The following is a 14,560-nucleotide window of genomic DNA, read 5'->3' as shown; positions in this document are numbered from 1 at the left end:
ACTTGGAAATCAAGCCCTGAGCGCTGGCCCTGCCTCGCTGTTCTCAGTAGTAAGCAGTAAGGAGGACGCTTCTCTCGCTTACAGTTCCGCCCAGCATTCAGCCTGGTCCTGCCCTCTATAGCACCAACGAGGGAGTGGTGGTCACCCTGCCATGTAATGCCAGTGGAGTTCCCTTCCCCACTGTTACCTGGACAAAGGTAGGGTGGAGGCTCTAATGCTTGGTCAGGGTGGGAGGGGGGACAGAAAGATGACTCTTTCTTGGCAGTATATTGGCAAAGGCTGGCTGCTGCAGGGGTGTGTTAGAACACATGTCACCAGCTCACTGCCCGGGGCAGACCGGGACTGGCCCGTGTCAGGTTGTGGTGAACCCTGAGGTCCCCACTGAGTGCTGAGTTGTGGCTAACACAGAGCCGTTTCCCAGTGCAGACAGGGCCAGAGAGATTGGCCTTAAGGCTGCCCCGTGTATCCGGAGTGGGGAGAGTGCTTAAATCCCAGAGCATCCAGGAGTTGTGGAGATGGATGCTCCTGAGGGAATCCAGTGGGAGAAGGGTTAAAAGCACCAGCCGAGCGCCTCTCGCCCATGGTTCCCCCCCACACACACACTCAGTTAATTCCGGAGCCCCTGCTGTTTGTTCTTTTCCTTTAAAGGAACTGGTGCCCCTTTCCTCCCGGAGCCCCCACTACCACATCCCCAGCGACGGGAGCCTCCTGATCCCCCTGCCCTCTGCTGGAGATTCGGGTGTCTACGTCTGCACGGCCACCAACCTGGGGGGCTCCGCCAGCCGGGAAATCCAGCTCTCTGTCAACAGTGAGTCCGCTTGTCCGCTTGCTTGGGGAAGACCCAGCCAAGGACACGGCCTGTTAAAATGGCCCCCTCTACCAGCGAGCCATGGGCTGACAGCAGAAGGGAGTCCAGCACCCTCCAGGTGCATTAATAGGAGCCTCGGGACTCACCGAGCCTGTTCCCGGCTCTCTCCCCCTTCCCAAGCTGTCTCCGCCCCGATAGAAACACAGACACTCCCCTCTTCCAGTGAACATTTCCTTCCCTTCCCTGTTTGCGACTGAGCCTCCAGCTCTCTCTAGGAGTCGTCAATAAGCCCTGCCTAGCCCATGGGAGCGTCAGTGCTGCCCAGAGCTCGTACTGCCCCGTGCAGGGGGATTCTAGAGAACGTGCAGGGGCAGCGTGGTGCAGTGGCTAGGGCCCTAATCTAGGAAGCAGAAGACCTGGATTGTATTCCCAGCTCTGCAGCTGACTTGTCTGTATGGCCTTGGGCAAGTCGCTTCACTTCTCTGTGGCTCCTTCTCCCCACTCCGCCCTTTGTCTGCGAGCGTCAGCTGTTTGGGGCAGGGGCTGCCTCTTATTGCTAGTACCCTGGGGCACTGGTCTTGGGTAGGGCAGTAATACAGCGGGCATTTGTCCTGAGCGGCTATGGATGTGCATAGTGCAGAACTGCAGTGAAGCAGCCCCATGGAAGCCCATCTCCCGGCACCTTTCCCGGGCGCTAAATTCACTGAGTCGGGAAAGGCCTTTAAAACCCGAGAGCTCTTCAGCCCGGACGCCGGCCTCACTTTCCTCTCTGTGTCCCACCGACCTAGCTAAGCCCAGGATTAGCAGGAACAGCTCACGTGAGTCAACGGGGCCAATAAGAATCTTCGCCGTGGTTGGGCAGGAAACGATGCTGCCCTGTGAAGTTCAGGGATCCCCATCCCCACTGGTCGTATGGACCCAGGAAACCCGGCCGCTGCCTCTCACCACAGCAAGGTAAGGAACTGGCTAGAAGGCGTAAAGCTGGGAGAGCCCAATGGGCTCATTGTTAGGAGTTCTCCGAGCTTTATTTATTTCCTTCTTCAGCTCTTGGGACTCTTCGTACACAGAATAGATTTGCAGCTACGGGCCAAACTAACCCCTGCTGTTGTTCCACCAGCTTCAGCGGAGTTATGGTGGGAGACTGAAGTAGAACGGCCCCTTTCTGCAAGTCTGTCGAATGCACGTGACGCCTGCTCGGCCCCGGAAGCGATCTGATGTGGCTGAGCGGTCTGACGTGTTTCATGGGAAGGGGACGTTGTCTAGTGGTTAGAGCTGGGGAAGTGGAAGGCAGGAGATCCAGGTTCCATTCCTTGCTTTTACTGTTGGCTCAGTCTGCGGCCTTGGCACATTGCCTCAGTTTCCCTGCCTGGAACAGAGGGGCAGGGGTCCCCGGTGCACAAAGATGTGCAGTTGGCATTGTTTAATTCATAGTAACGGAGCGTTTGACATCCGCGGGAGATGGTGAAAGCCTTGCACGTACTGTGGTTTAAGTCCCATAACTCCCCAGCCAACGCCATGATCCCTGGTACCATTCATGGTAGTGCTCAGGGACTGGGTCCAGTGGCTGGTCCCAGCCGATGGAGCAGGGACCCAGAGCTGGCGTGTCTTCCCAGCTCAATGTCATTGCAGCAGGAATGCTTTCCTTGCTGGTTGCTGGGAGCAGCAATTAGTCTGTGCCTGGCTGGAGAAATCTGTGACCCCACAGACTCAGACGCCTCAGGATGATATCAGCCGTTGGCACAGCCCCTGAAAGGAACCAGAGCGAGTTCTTGGATTCATCCCTAGCAGCCCTTTCTCCGAACATCTGTCTGGATGGAACATCTGCTTTCAACCCGTGTTAAGCTGAAGTGCACACACCCCTGGAAATGTATGGGGCTTAAGTTGCACATTGGCTTGTGGTGGGGGAGAGGGCTGCTTTTCATGTCCTGCTCTCCCGTCCCTGTCCTTCAGCACATCTGGCTTTTTGTGCATTCTTGGCTGGTGTGGTCATGGTTACTTCTTAAGGTAGCGCAGCAAGGGAGTGATGTTAGCAAAGGAAAAAAAAAGCCAAGCATGTTTTTGGAATAAGGCAAGACCCGGAAAGGTTGAGTGATGTGATCTGAATGTGCTAAACTCCACCTCGGCTAAAGAGGGGATCGGTGCCAAGTGCCTGTTGAGATGTATTTGATTGAGGGTCACTGGTGAACTCGAGACAGATCTACTGCACAGCTAATCCCTGCGAAATGTGTTTTATGGCTCTGAGCTGGGATTTCATTGATATACAATCATCCTCTGGCCAAATGGCAGTGAAAAGCCTCCTTCACACACACCATGTGTCACTCCAGCTCCTGCTCGTTCAGTGCTGGGCTCTGTACAAAACGCAGAGGAGGAGGTGTTCTCTGAAGACAAAAGACACCGACTCCAAAGGCACTGGGTTACCTGCAAAGTACTTCAATCTTAGGGCCCGATCGGGGGAGCTGAGCACCAGACCGGAGCTCCCCCTGACTCCTGTGAGAGGTTGAGGGTGCTCAGCACACGACAGGATTGTTATTGCCCAAGCTAATGCATCCCCTGCTCACGTGAAGAGCCTTTGCTTGTGCATGGATCTGGCCCTAAGCCTTGGTAGCCTCTGAAAGCAAACCCAGTGAATGCTTCAGAGGAGGGGGCTCCCCGTGCTAGCAAAAGTGCAAGGGTTGCGCTGTCCTGGTACCGGGATCTCGCATGGAACATACAAGAGAGTCCTGACCTGGGCATGGCCCTTGCTTTAAACCTTGAATAACTGATGCTCTTGTGCCATCCATAAGCCCTGCGCGTCTGCTGCGCTGGAGATTGCCCGGGGTCTGGTTCTGCGAGTACAAGGTGAGCTGAGGCTCTACAACGACACGATGGAAATATCTGGGCCTTAAAGTGAAAAATAGACAACTTTTGTTTTCCTCCCAGCAACAGCTTGAGGCCCAATTCAGGTCTGATCTAAGTGGGCTCAGCTCCATTGAAATCAGCGGAGTATAATCCTGGCTCCAGTGTGGAGCAGGGCCTTTCATTTAAGGGGGAAAAAATCTGATTGAGGCTGGCTAGCTACAGGGAATCCTGGGGGATGGGGAGGCCCCAGCAACAGCCTGGGGATCAAAGGAGAAGTCACAGAGTGATGTGCAGAGAGGAGAGAAGGCTGCAGAGTAACTGGCCACCCACAGTCTCCTTGATTTATCGGAGGTGCTTGTAGAAACCTCCATGAGCCCCTCGTGATCTTCAGTGTATTTATCCTCTCGGCACTCCTATGCTACTATCCCCATTGGGCAGAGGGGAAACTGAGGCCCAGAGCGGGGAAGTGCCTTGCCAGAGGTCACCCAGGGAATCTGGCAGAACAGGGATTTGAACCCTAGTGCCCTAACCACTGGACCATCCTTCCTCTCCTGACTCCGTCCAGTGGCTGTCTCCGATGAGCGGTATAGCTGTTCAGTCCCCTATGGTAAACTAGCGGTGGGTCCTGGACCAAACCCTTGCATTCCAAACCCTCCCCTGCACTCCCCAACTTCTCCAGTGTCTGACCTGGATCCCGATCCCACGGTCGCAGGCCAAACCAAAGTCCTGACTCCGAACGTCATTGGGCCCATTGCTACAGACATGCAGCTGATTCCTTTTATCAACGGACATTTATCATTGCGTTTGTGTTGGGGAATCTTCGCGTCGGCCGGTGCCTTCCTCCAGGGGTAGGAGCGATGTCTGTGTGCGTGAGAGGGGATGCTGAAGTGTGGGTTAGTGTCAGAGCGAGAGACTCTGCATATGAGAAAAAAATCCAATGATGTGGACTTCAATGAGGAAACTTCCTACCAAACTCTCCTCTCGCCAGCTTGTGGTCTTGGGAGCTGCCAGCTTGACTGGTTATTCAGGGGCTGGAATAGTCACGTACCACTCACCCTGAAATGTTTCCCTGGTGGTCAGGCGTCTGGAGGACTGCCACCACCACACATATTTCATTCTGAGTCCTGCATGAGTGGGTGGGCGGACCTCCCATCTCTCTCTCCCACCTCTCCCCTGCTCAAAACACTGGGTAGTATCTTGAGTCTTGGGAAGTGATCTTCCCAGGAAGGAATTCCTTGGAGTTGTATTGGTGATGACTTACAGCACTTGGCCTGACCGTAGTAACGTACTGAAGTAGGAGGTAAATTGCTTTTCTTTTCACTGCTCCATAGCAAACACTAATAGTTTATTGTTTTTCACCTTCCATTGTTTTTTTTTCCCATTAAGTTAATATTAATGTACTAAATTCATCCCCAACTGTATTTCCATTTACTTCAATGGAGCAATGTCCGGGATGAATTTGGTGCAAGAGCTTACACACTGTGTCAGCTGACATTGAAATGCAGCCGCCTCTGGGGTGGAAAGTGGCAGCTGTTTAATAGTGCACAGCAACGCCATGCAGCAATTGGGCTTTACATCATTTTTCTCATATGCAGAGTGCTTTGCAAAACTTGGAATTAAGTGCAGCAGATGTGTAGGGAGAGCAGCAGTTCGGGGCCCAGTAATAGCTTTTATCTGTGGCAGGATGTGGGTTTAGAGGCAATTTCTGTTAACGCGTGTTAACGTTGGAGGGCCAAATTCATCCTTCAGTGAAGTCAATGGAGCTGACTCGGGTCACACCAGGGAGCCAAGATTTTTTACCAGAAGAGCCTATCTAGAGAGAGATTGGAACTTGCTGTCCAGCATGAGTCACTTTCCTAGGTTCAAACTGACCAAGCAAATCACGTTTAACCCTCAGAAGTAGGAACCTCTGTTAAAACTGTCTTCGCGTCCTTACTGGATGAGGGCTCCTTAAACGTCGAATCGTTGGTCCGTGGTCCTGGGGTTAATAACAGGGAACATGACGCCCTGCCTTATAGTTTGTTAAAATTTCCCTTGATCTTTATCCCCCACCTAAACAGCCACCATTGCTGCGTGGAAGGGACCTTGATTTAACATCTCCCAGCGGAGTTTTTCCCCTCTTCATTCTTGCCTGTCTAAGTTCCTTTGTCTGCTTCCAGTCCCATCCCGTCCCCCGCCCCCCCCCCCCCATGACCCTTTCCCCTTGGCTCTGCTTGCTGCCTGGGGACAGCCGCCTCTCCTCGCTCGCTGGGTTGATGGACGGGAGCACACAGCAGGGAGTCTGCGGACGTGGGCTGTGGTGATGTCACGTCTGCAGGATCCCCGACAAAAGCAGGGTCGCAGCTGGAGGGGAGCATGTGGTCAGCTCCAGCTGCAGTAGCCGATCTCCGGGGGCAGTTCAGCCCCCCTCAGGAATGACCTCCCAGCCACGGGCAGCTCTTTGTGAACTGTCTCCTTCTTCTACCTCGGCTTGAGCTCTCCTCCTTCGTCTGGAGGAGCTGAGCAAAGGGCCTTCGAGCCATACATGGCTCGTCTCATCCCTGGAGAATGTTCCCCAGTCTTTGGTCATTTGGTGCATTGTGTATCTGGACTGTGGTGTCTGTTTGTCTGTGGCAGGTTCCAGGACTCGGCCTACGCTCCTCTCTTGTGTCCCCTGCATAAGGATTCAGGGTAACTACAGCTGAGTGATGGTGGCAGGCTCAGATCAGGATATCGCTGGGTTAGAGTGTGACTCTGGGGCAGAAGGAGCTAGGGGTGAGGCAGAGGAGAATCCTGCAGGGATGCCGTAGGAAGAGCCACGTTTGGAGGGCAAGGTTAGGCTGAGGGTGGTGATTTGGGGTTGGCCCCAGGCCGGGGGGTATATATGGCCTCTGGAGGTGGGCTGTCTTTGGCGTGGGGAGGAACTGTACATAGAGGGCTCCTCTGCTTCTCCCGGACAACTGACGCATGCATGCTATTCCCTGTCATTATACAGGCATCTCCCGTTGATGTACAACATCTGGCTGCTAAGAGAGCTTTAAGGAGACCCAGGCAGAGAAGGGGCCATGTGCTGTTCTCTCCACTCTTGAGGGTTTTCCTTTAGGGTATCACCCTGGTTGGTCTGTTCTCTTCTGATCTAGGTACAGCATCCTCCCTTCAGGCTCCCTCCGATTGGCTGAGCCCAGGGTGACTGACAATGGCCTTTATACCTGCATGGCAGTGAACCCAGCTGGGAACTCCTCGCTGAGCTACCTCCTGGAAGTCCAAGGTACGTGTTCCAGCAGAGCTCTGTCTGGCATGTCCCTGGGGCAGATAAGCTGCCAGTGGAGCGCTGAGGTCATTAAGTGTGTATGCGGCGGTGGGGGGATTGCATTGGAACAGCGGGGTCACGTCCTACGTACCCCTGGCCTGCTGTGCTCTAGGGCCTGGAAATGCCCAGCAAGGAGCAGGAGCCCTTTGCAGGGTGATGGTGTTCCACTACAGGCAGCGCTTGGATCTGTCGATTTCATCTCCCAGCTTACAAGGGAGGTGGTGCGGTGCCCATCACCGTAGCATTTGGGCATTAAGGGGAATAGGCAGCAATGTTCTGGGATGAAAGGAGGGGACTCAGTTTATGCTGGGCCAGTGATTTGGGGTCTGGGGGAGCCTCCTAGGGCGGCTTCTCTTGCTATCTAGTTCACATCCCAGGAAGCGTCACTGGCACCCAGTCACTAGGCTGCCCCGTTGCCCCTTGTTATGCCCCAGGCTGGATCCTCTGCATTAGTTTGATGTGTTTGCTGTTGGGTCTTTCCCATCTGGGTATTTTGTGACCACAGCATTGCTCACACTGAATACAGGGGCCTGAGCATCCAGGTCCCCTCTGCTCAAAGAATAACATCCCTGGTCCCTAGGACTCTTGGTTGGAACAAGGAGTGAAAAAGGCTGAGCTGGGAAATCGATGGTTTCCTGGGAAGGTTTGGGTGGCAACGCTTCAGGGCCAGCTAGAACAGGCTGGGCGTGGCTTGTTGAAAGCTGTTCAGAAGCTTGTGTCCGGATGGGAGGTGCGCTGGCAGCAGCACGGGGCACGTCCCAGCCACACTGCCTGCCCCGGCTGTGTCACTTGAAATTGGTCATAAGGTCGCGTGTTCAGAGAGGTTCCAGGACGTGACCAACTAATTTCCCAGTGTAAACGGACCCCAGTATCCTAAGAGGGAACCCCATCCGGGGCCAGAGCCAACACCCATTGAGACCAGCAGCAGCCTTTCCTTGTGTTGTGCTTAGCACTGGATCACTGCCCAAATCACTACTGTGTGTCAGTACATCCTCGATCCAGCAGACGGGATGTAGACTCCCGACCAGACCAGCATGGTATTGAACTTTATACGCAGCGAGGCTACGTGAGGCTCGGACGGGACCCTGTATACAGACAGCTGCTCACACAATTATCCTGCTGCTGGCCCGGAAGCATTGCAGGCATTTAACCTAAAGGGATGACCGTGCTACTGAGTTAGAAATGCAGGAGATGCTAAAGTCATTAAGGAGCCGACATCTGCTGTTCCAGCACTGTCCTGGCTGGGTTTACGTGTTCATTTCAACGTGGTCATCAGATTTCTTTCTCTTCCCTTGGCCTGATCAGAGTCCATAAACAGGGCTCCCCCCAACAGTGCCCATGGTTTGAACCTACCTCACCTACATGGGGCTGATGGATAGCTCTCCTGCTCTGCCAGACAGGGTGGGAGTTGGCACCACATGCCCTGTGAAGGCGTGAAGCCCTCCTGTAGTTTGATGGAGGGTCCCCTTGTCCGCTTGCGCTGGGAGAGCAGTCCAAGATGCTGCAAGCAGAGGAGGTGAAGCTCTGACTTGGGTTTCTACGAACTGTTCATCCGTTTCAGTGAGGGGCTGGTTAGAGCCGGGTTTAATGCAGGCGAGGTGCCCTGTGTTACTGTCTGCTTTAAAAATAGCTCGAGGCTGAATGGTTTATGAATGTGGGTAAACACTCTGCATGTTCAGCCAAACAGCAGCACGTCTCGACTAGGGACAGGTGATCCGCACTGCTGCAGCGGCATGGACCGGGCCGAGCCGATGGCGTGGCTGTGTTTGTAAAGGAGAGGTGGTTCCGATGGGCAGATGCAACGCTAGACATGGTCTGTGGCCGCTGGGCAGCAGGGATCTAGTGCAGGAGGATGCACTGCTCTGAGCGGGTTCTAGGAATAATTTCCCACCATCTCCAAGAGCTTTGTGAACATGGACGGATGGAGCCCTGCAATCCCATTGTGAAGTGGGTCCCTGGAAACCCCACATTTTACAAAGGGGGAAACTGAGGCATGCAACAGTTAACAGCTCTTGCCCAAAGTCCCACAGCGAGACTAGAACCCTGGTCGGCTGGTTCTCCCTCTCACTAGTAAACCATACTTTACCCCTGGAATAACTGTTTCGTTGGCTGGTGTCTCACAAAGTGGTGAGGCCGCCTGAGTCCATGTCCATGTCCATGTGCTGATCTCGTCCATTGCCTGTAAAGCCAGCCGTAACTGTTCACCTGGCCAGGGCCCCACTTTTCATCGAGTAACGTCCTTGGGGGCCATTAGACCCAACGATTAAGGCAGGGAAGCCCTGCCCTCTCTGTTTCAGCACAGTGGATGCCTTTGTCATGGCGAGAGAGCAAATCCACATTCGCTCTCCCCGCTCCAGTACATGTCCCCAGTCTGGAATGGCTCTGTCTTCATGGCAAAAGCTTTGCTCAAAAGGGAGCTAATTTTGCCCAGAATGTCAACTCTGAAGCGCTATCAAGCAGCCCTGTATGGAACGAAAAAATACACAGCTAGGGCTGCCACGAAGCGGGCACTGGGCTATGACTCCTCTTCTCATGACAGAACAGTGTAGTAATGGTCAGAGCAGAGAACAAGGGCTCAGGACTCCTGGGTTCTATCCCTGGCTTTGCTACTGAATCCCCAAGAGACCTTGGGCATGTCACTTTACCTCTCCCTGCCTCAGTTTCACCCTCTGTACAATGGGGCTAATGACACTAATGTCCCGCCCCCAGAGTCTGAGATCTTTGGCTCAGAGGAGATTCCAAGAGCCATTTACGCCGCTGTCCTTCCTGTACGTTCTCTTTATTTCAGTGCCTCCTCGAGTTCAGCCGGGCCCCAAGGTCCTGAAGGTGCTAGTGGGTCACACACTGGACCTGCCATGCGTGGCTCATGGCGATCCGGTCCCCAAGCTCAGATGGTCCAAGGGCGGCAGCCCGCTGAGGGTGGGTGACCAGGATTTCCTGGAGGGGCCCGATGGGACGATCAACATCCTGGACGTGCGGGTCTCCGATTCGGGGCGGTACCGGTGTATTGCAGCCAGCAGCGCTGGAGAAGACACCATTGAGTTCGTGGTGGAGGTGCTGGGTGAGTGCTGAATCCCGGGTGCATGACACGGCTCTTTCTCTTTCATGGGGCTCCCTGAGGTGATGGCTGCCGTCATGGGCAACGGTAAGGCATGAACGGGGGACCTCCACAGTTAAGGGAAGGAGTTGCTCTGGCTGGGGCTGTAACAGACTCGTGTTCTCTGGATCGGGCACAGAGCAGGACCGACAGCCGCACTGGCCAGGAAGTTACTCAGGAGCAATCTGCAGCTTGGGGTTAAAGGTGCAGGGCCTGGCCAGGGAGGAGAGTGAAGTGAGATTAAGGTTAAATGGGGCCTAGGTCCTTCCAAATTCCAAGGTTCCCTTCCTCTCCCTTGCCACGTGGGTGGAAGGTCCGCTGCTGCCACATGCCACCAGCAGGTCTTTGTGCCGTACCCTCTTCTGTGAGCAGAGCGCCTGTCTCAGCCCAGCAGGGTGGGGGCGTCCTTGGAGCCCCCTCCAGAACCAGGTGCCCCAAGGATCCTGCCTTGATCCTGGTTCCCGCTCTAGCTCGTTCCAGCGTGACTAACATCCATTAGTTCATACCTCTGCTCCTCTTTCCCCGAGATGAGTCTCCAAAGGGGGCAAGACATCGGGGGGCCAAACTCTCCCCTAGGGGATTAGGCCAGAGAGTCACAAACGGGACCAAATGAACCATCGGTGCAACTTCTGTCCCCTCCAGAGCCGCCCTACCTGGATGAGAGTGCAGATGTCCTGCTAGAACGAGTGCTCCATGAGAACGTCACCCTGCCCTGCCCCGCCAAAGGTAAGAGACCAACTCCTTGAGCTGGGGGGGGTTCTAGCATCAGAAAGGCATCATGGACTAGTGGTTAGAGCGCTGGCCTGGGAATCAAGAGATCTGGGTTCTAATCCTGACTCTGCTACTGAGTTCCTGGGAAGCTTTGGGCAAATCACCTCCCCTCACTGTGCCTCAGTTTCCTTATGTGAAAAATATAATATTTACCCACAGTACAATTCTCTACCCACAGCCCTTTCCCTGTGTTTCAGTTCCCTGCCTGGTGTGTGTGATGTTAACGGGGACCAGGAGGGACTTCCATTCTGAACTGGGGGTCACCAGGTCCATATTTGGGGTGCAGCCATGTTCTCCAAGGTGCAGCCCCTTAGTCATTCTCAGCAATCCCCACCGTCCTGGAAACCCAACCCTACCAGGGCGACCGGCCCAGGGCCTGCTCTCTGGGCACTGCAGACGGTCAGGTGACTCTTCTGAGCTCAAAGGTGGGGAGGTATCGTGATCCCCATTTACAGACGGATCTGGGCGAGTTGCCCACGTTCACCCAGCAGGTCAGTGGCAGAGCTGGGAATAGAGCCCAGGTCTCCGGAGTGCCACTCCTGTGCCCTTTACCCGCCAGCCTACGCGGCCTCTGACCTCAGATCTTCCAAGGTGTCTGACTCCCTTAGTCAGTGAATCAGCTCCTGGTTGCTCAGGGCCCTCCTGGGTGCTGGCTGTCCGTGGAAGATGCCCCTCCCCACGCTTAGAGAGGCAGGGCCTGACTCAGTATGAGAGCACGCCACGGGATGGCGAGGCGCCTGAATGGCTTGTGTTGAAGTTCATGCGGGTTCTTCATGGCACAGCTGGCCTGGTCCTCAACTCTATTCCCTGAGCTCAAAGATGGAGGCCGCAGGTCAATAGAGCCGGGTCAGTTCCACAGCCGGGAGTACCCAGGGAAACGTAAGCAGCAGGTTTATTCTCACTGCACCCGCATCCTGCCCTGCCTTCTCCGCAGCTAGCTCTTTCCAGATCTGCCCTGAGTCGGTTTTCTCCACCCGCTCCCTGGAAAGCATGAATAACCTGCAGCCATTCGGGGTCTCATTGGGCCTGGGATCTCAGATGAGAACTCCTGCAGTAGCTACAGCGTCCTGATGTCTGGAGTGGGAGCGGAGGGGGCAGTGCCCTGATCTTCCGGGATGCGCAGTGTCTTGGTCTTTAAGGTGCCACCAGACTCCTTAGTGTCTTGGATGCAGATCAGTGGGTGTTTGTCACAGATGGGGCAGCCTCAGGGAACATCCCTGGTCCTGGGATAGGAAGACGGGCAGAAATTGCCCTGGCTTTTCTTTCTTTTACTCCTTCCATCCTTGCTCCTTGTCTTCCATCTCTCCTTCTGCTGGCTCAGGAGTGAGTTGGGAATCCAGACTTTCACGCCAGGCCCGGCGCTGCCCCTGACTCACCCACCGGGCAGCTTTAGCTGGAGATGGCCGAGAAGTCGCCAGTCAGAGCAGACAGGATTTATAGTAGCCAATCAGAGAGCAGGAAGGAGCAGACATTGCGGTACAACAGCCGCGCCCTGCCAGGTGTCCGTGGCACATGTGGTGGTGGGTGGTGGAGCGCTGGCAGGTCACATGGTACCAGCTCCTTTCCCTCGTCTCCAGTGGCTTCTATAGGAGTCTGGGCTCTTCCTTGCCCAGAACATCCTGTAGGAGCAGCTGGAAAGGAGCCAGCCTTGGTGCCTGCTGGGTAGCTCTGCATTGGGGGGGACGGTACCGTGCTGCATGGGAGGGGAGGTGCTACGAATCGCTCTTGCTAGGAAGATGTGGTCCATGCAGTGAGAATGTGCAACATCCCTTGTAAGTCGAGGGGCGGGGGGATGTCCCTTGTAACCAGGGCCGCCCGGGGGGGGGGGGGGGGGAAGTGGGGCAATTTGCCCCTGGCCCCAGAGGGGCCCCCACGAGAATATAGTATTCTATAATATTGCAACTTTTTTTTATGGAAGGGGCCCCCAAAATTGCTTTGCCCCCAGGTCCCCTGAATCCTCTGGGCGGCCTTGCTTGTAACTGGGTGATAACGGTGCCTCTGGCCTCAATCAGCCCAGGATACAGCCATCACCGCATGGCCAGGGACCGCCCTGGGGGCGGCATGTCAGTCAATGCACTCTGGGTGGGGTGGGCGTGAGGGGATGCAGCCCCTGACTGACTTTTCCCCCGGGGAGCTTGGTGCTGTTAATTTCCCCTTAGCCGAGCCTGGCACTGCAGGGGAGGGACGGAGCCGGGAAGTAAAGCTGTGCCTGGAGCGCCTCCGTGTGGCTATCAGCATGCTGCACACCGACACGGATTTGAGACCATCATTCCGACAGGGCTCTGGGAGCAACTTCTCGGTGTGTGACGCACGCATTTAATGTGTGGGGTGGGCCGGCCACCAAAGGCAGCGCTGAAAGGGGCCACCAGACAGGCACTCGGGAACTGGCCTTGAGCAGAGTACGGCAGGCAGGGTAGCCCCATCCAGGAGCTAGCTGCCGCCCGAGATAGGACTCCGACTAGACCCCTGGATCTGAGCATCGCCCTGTGTTCTAGGGGTGTGCATTGAGATCTAAATTTTGCAGGCAGCACCTATTCCTCTAACAGGTGGTACCCACCCTGCAGCTTCTACTTCCCTGAATGTTGGGGTGTGGGGCTGCGATGGGGGCATCAAGGAGTGGGGGTGAAACGGGGCATCTGCGCGAGTCGCTCTTGTCTAGAGAGAGCTGCAGCTGTCTGGCTGATCCACAGGCATGCCGAAGCCGGCCATCCTCTGGCTAAAGAACTCTGCCGAGCTCCTGGGCAGCTTACCGGGCTCCTCGGTGCTGGACGAGGGCTCTTTGGTGATTGGCTCTGTGCTGCCCAGCGACAGCGGAGAGTACACGTGCCTGGCGACCAACGAGGCAGGCTCTGTGCAGAGGAGAACCAAGCTCGTGGTTTACGGTAAGAGGGGGCCGCGTGGATGGAGCAGATCCCGGTGCTGGGAGGTTGGGGAGGGAGGTTGTCCAGTGCTTGGGTGCAGCAGATTGGGCTCCATACCCAGTCCTGGTCTGCGCTCTCTGTTGCCAGCAAGGGCAATCTCCCCCGTGGGAGCTGTGACTGAACCTGAGAGCAGAGCCTGGACTCTGGTCGGCTGTCTGGAGCTGAGCTGGTGGGGCCGTATGTGGGGAGGGATGCTGGGGGAAAGTCCTAGTTTTTCTGATCTCCTGGCGTCCTGGGGAACATTGGGGTCAATTCCCTAGAGAAGGCCTCTTGCCTCCCACCCCTGTGCCATGTGGGGGGACGGGAGGAGAGGCAGAGGGGTGTCAAGGACAAATGAACTGGGAAGCTTCGGGCTTGACTTTAAAGCCTCAGCCGTGAGCCCACAATGCTGGGGCTAAAAGGGGCTTGTGGAGAGCTCCTCCTGCTCCTACAGGTGAGAAGGGAGGACACGAGCAAGGCTCCAGAGCCGGGAGATACAGAAACAAACCAGTCTCCTAACTGGGAATATCTCACTGACTCCTACAGGTTCTCACCACATTGGACCCCGGAGGCTGCTCAGCCACTGAGCTCCCCCATGCCCTGCTTTCTGGGCATGCTCAGCTCAGCGGGATAGGATGTGGGTCAGCAAAGAGTCTCTCCCCACCCCCAGTCCCATCAGTCTGTCCTGTCCGGTTGCCAAAATGTGGCAAGGAACTTTTAGCCAGCTCCCCAGGCACTTTGGATGCCCTCGTGTTCCAGCCAAGGTCACTTCGCCCTCTTTGCTAGCTGGCTGCAGGCAGCTTTCTCATAGGCACAGACCCGTCATTTGCCATCTGGAGAATCTGTTCCCGGACATA

General features: G+C 55.6%; 1 protein-coding gene across 1 annotated transcript in view; it reads left to right on the top strand.

Moving 5' to 3' along the window:
• Positions 1-14,560, top strand: part of HMCN2 (hemicentin 2) — a 115,084-nt gene that overhangs the window by 36,627 nt on the left and 63,897 nt on the right. The window contains exons 20-26 of the mRNA XM_065418725.1: positions 85-197; positions 649-808; positions 1,597-1,762; positions 6,766-6,893; positions 9,724-9,996; positions 10,675-10,758; positions 13,494-13,685. Coding sequence (XP_065274797.1) covers positions 85-197; positions 649-808; positions 1,597-1,762; positions 6,766-6,893; positions 9,724-9,996; positions 10,675-10,758; positions 13,494-13,685 — 1,116 coding nt within the window. The remainder of the gene's footprint in view (positions 1-84; positions 198-648; positions 809-1,596; positions 1,763-6,765; positions 6,894-9,723; positions 9,997-10,674; positions 10,759-13,493; positions 13,686-14,560) is intronic.

This window comes from Emys orbicularis, chromosome 18, assembly GCF_028017835.1.
Source record: "Emys orbicularis isolate rEmyOrb1 chromosome 18, rEmyOrb1.hap1, whole genome shotgun sequence".
NCBI classification, from domain to species: Eukaryota; Metazoa; Chordata; order Testudines; family Emydidae; genus Emys; species Emys orbicularis.
The sequence above is the reverse complement of the archived record's forward strand: the minus strand, read 5'-3'. Positions and strand labels throughout refer to the sequence as shown.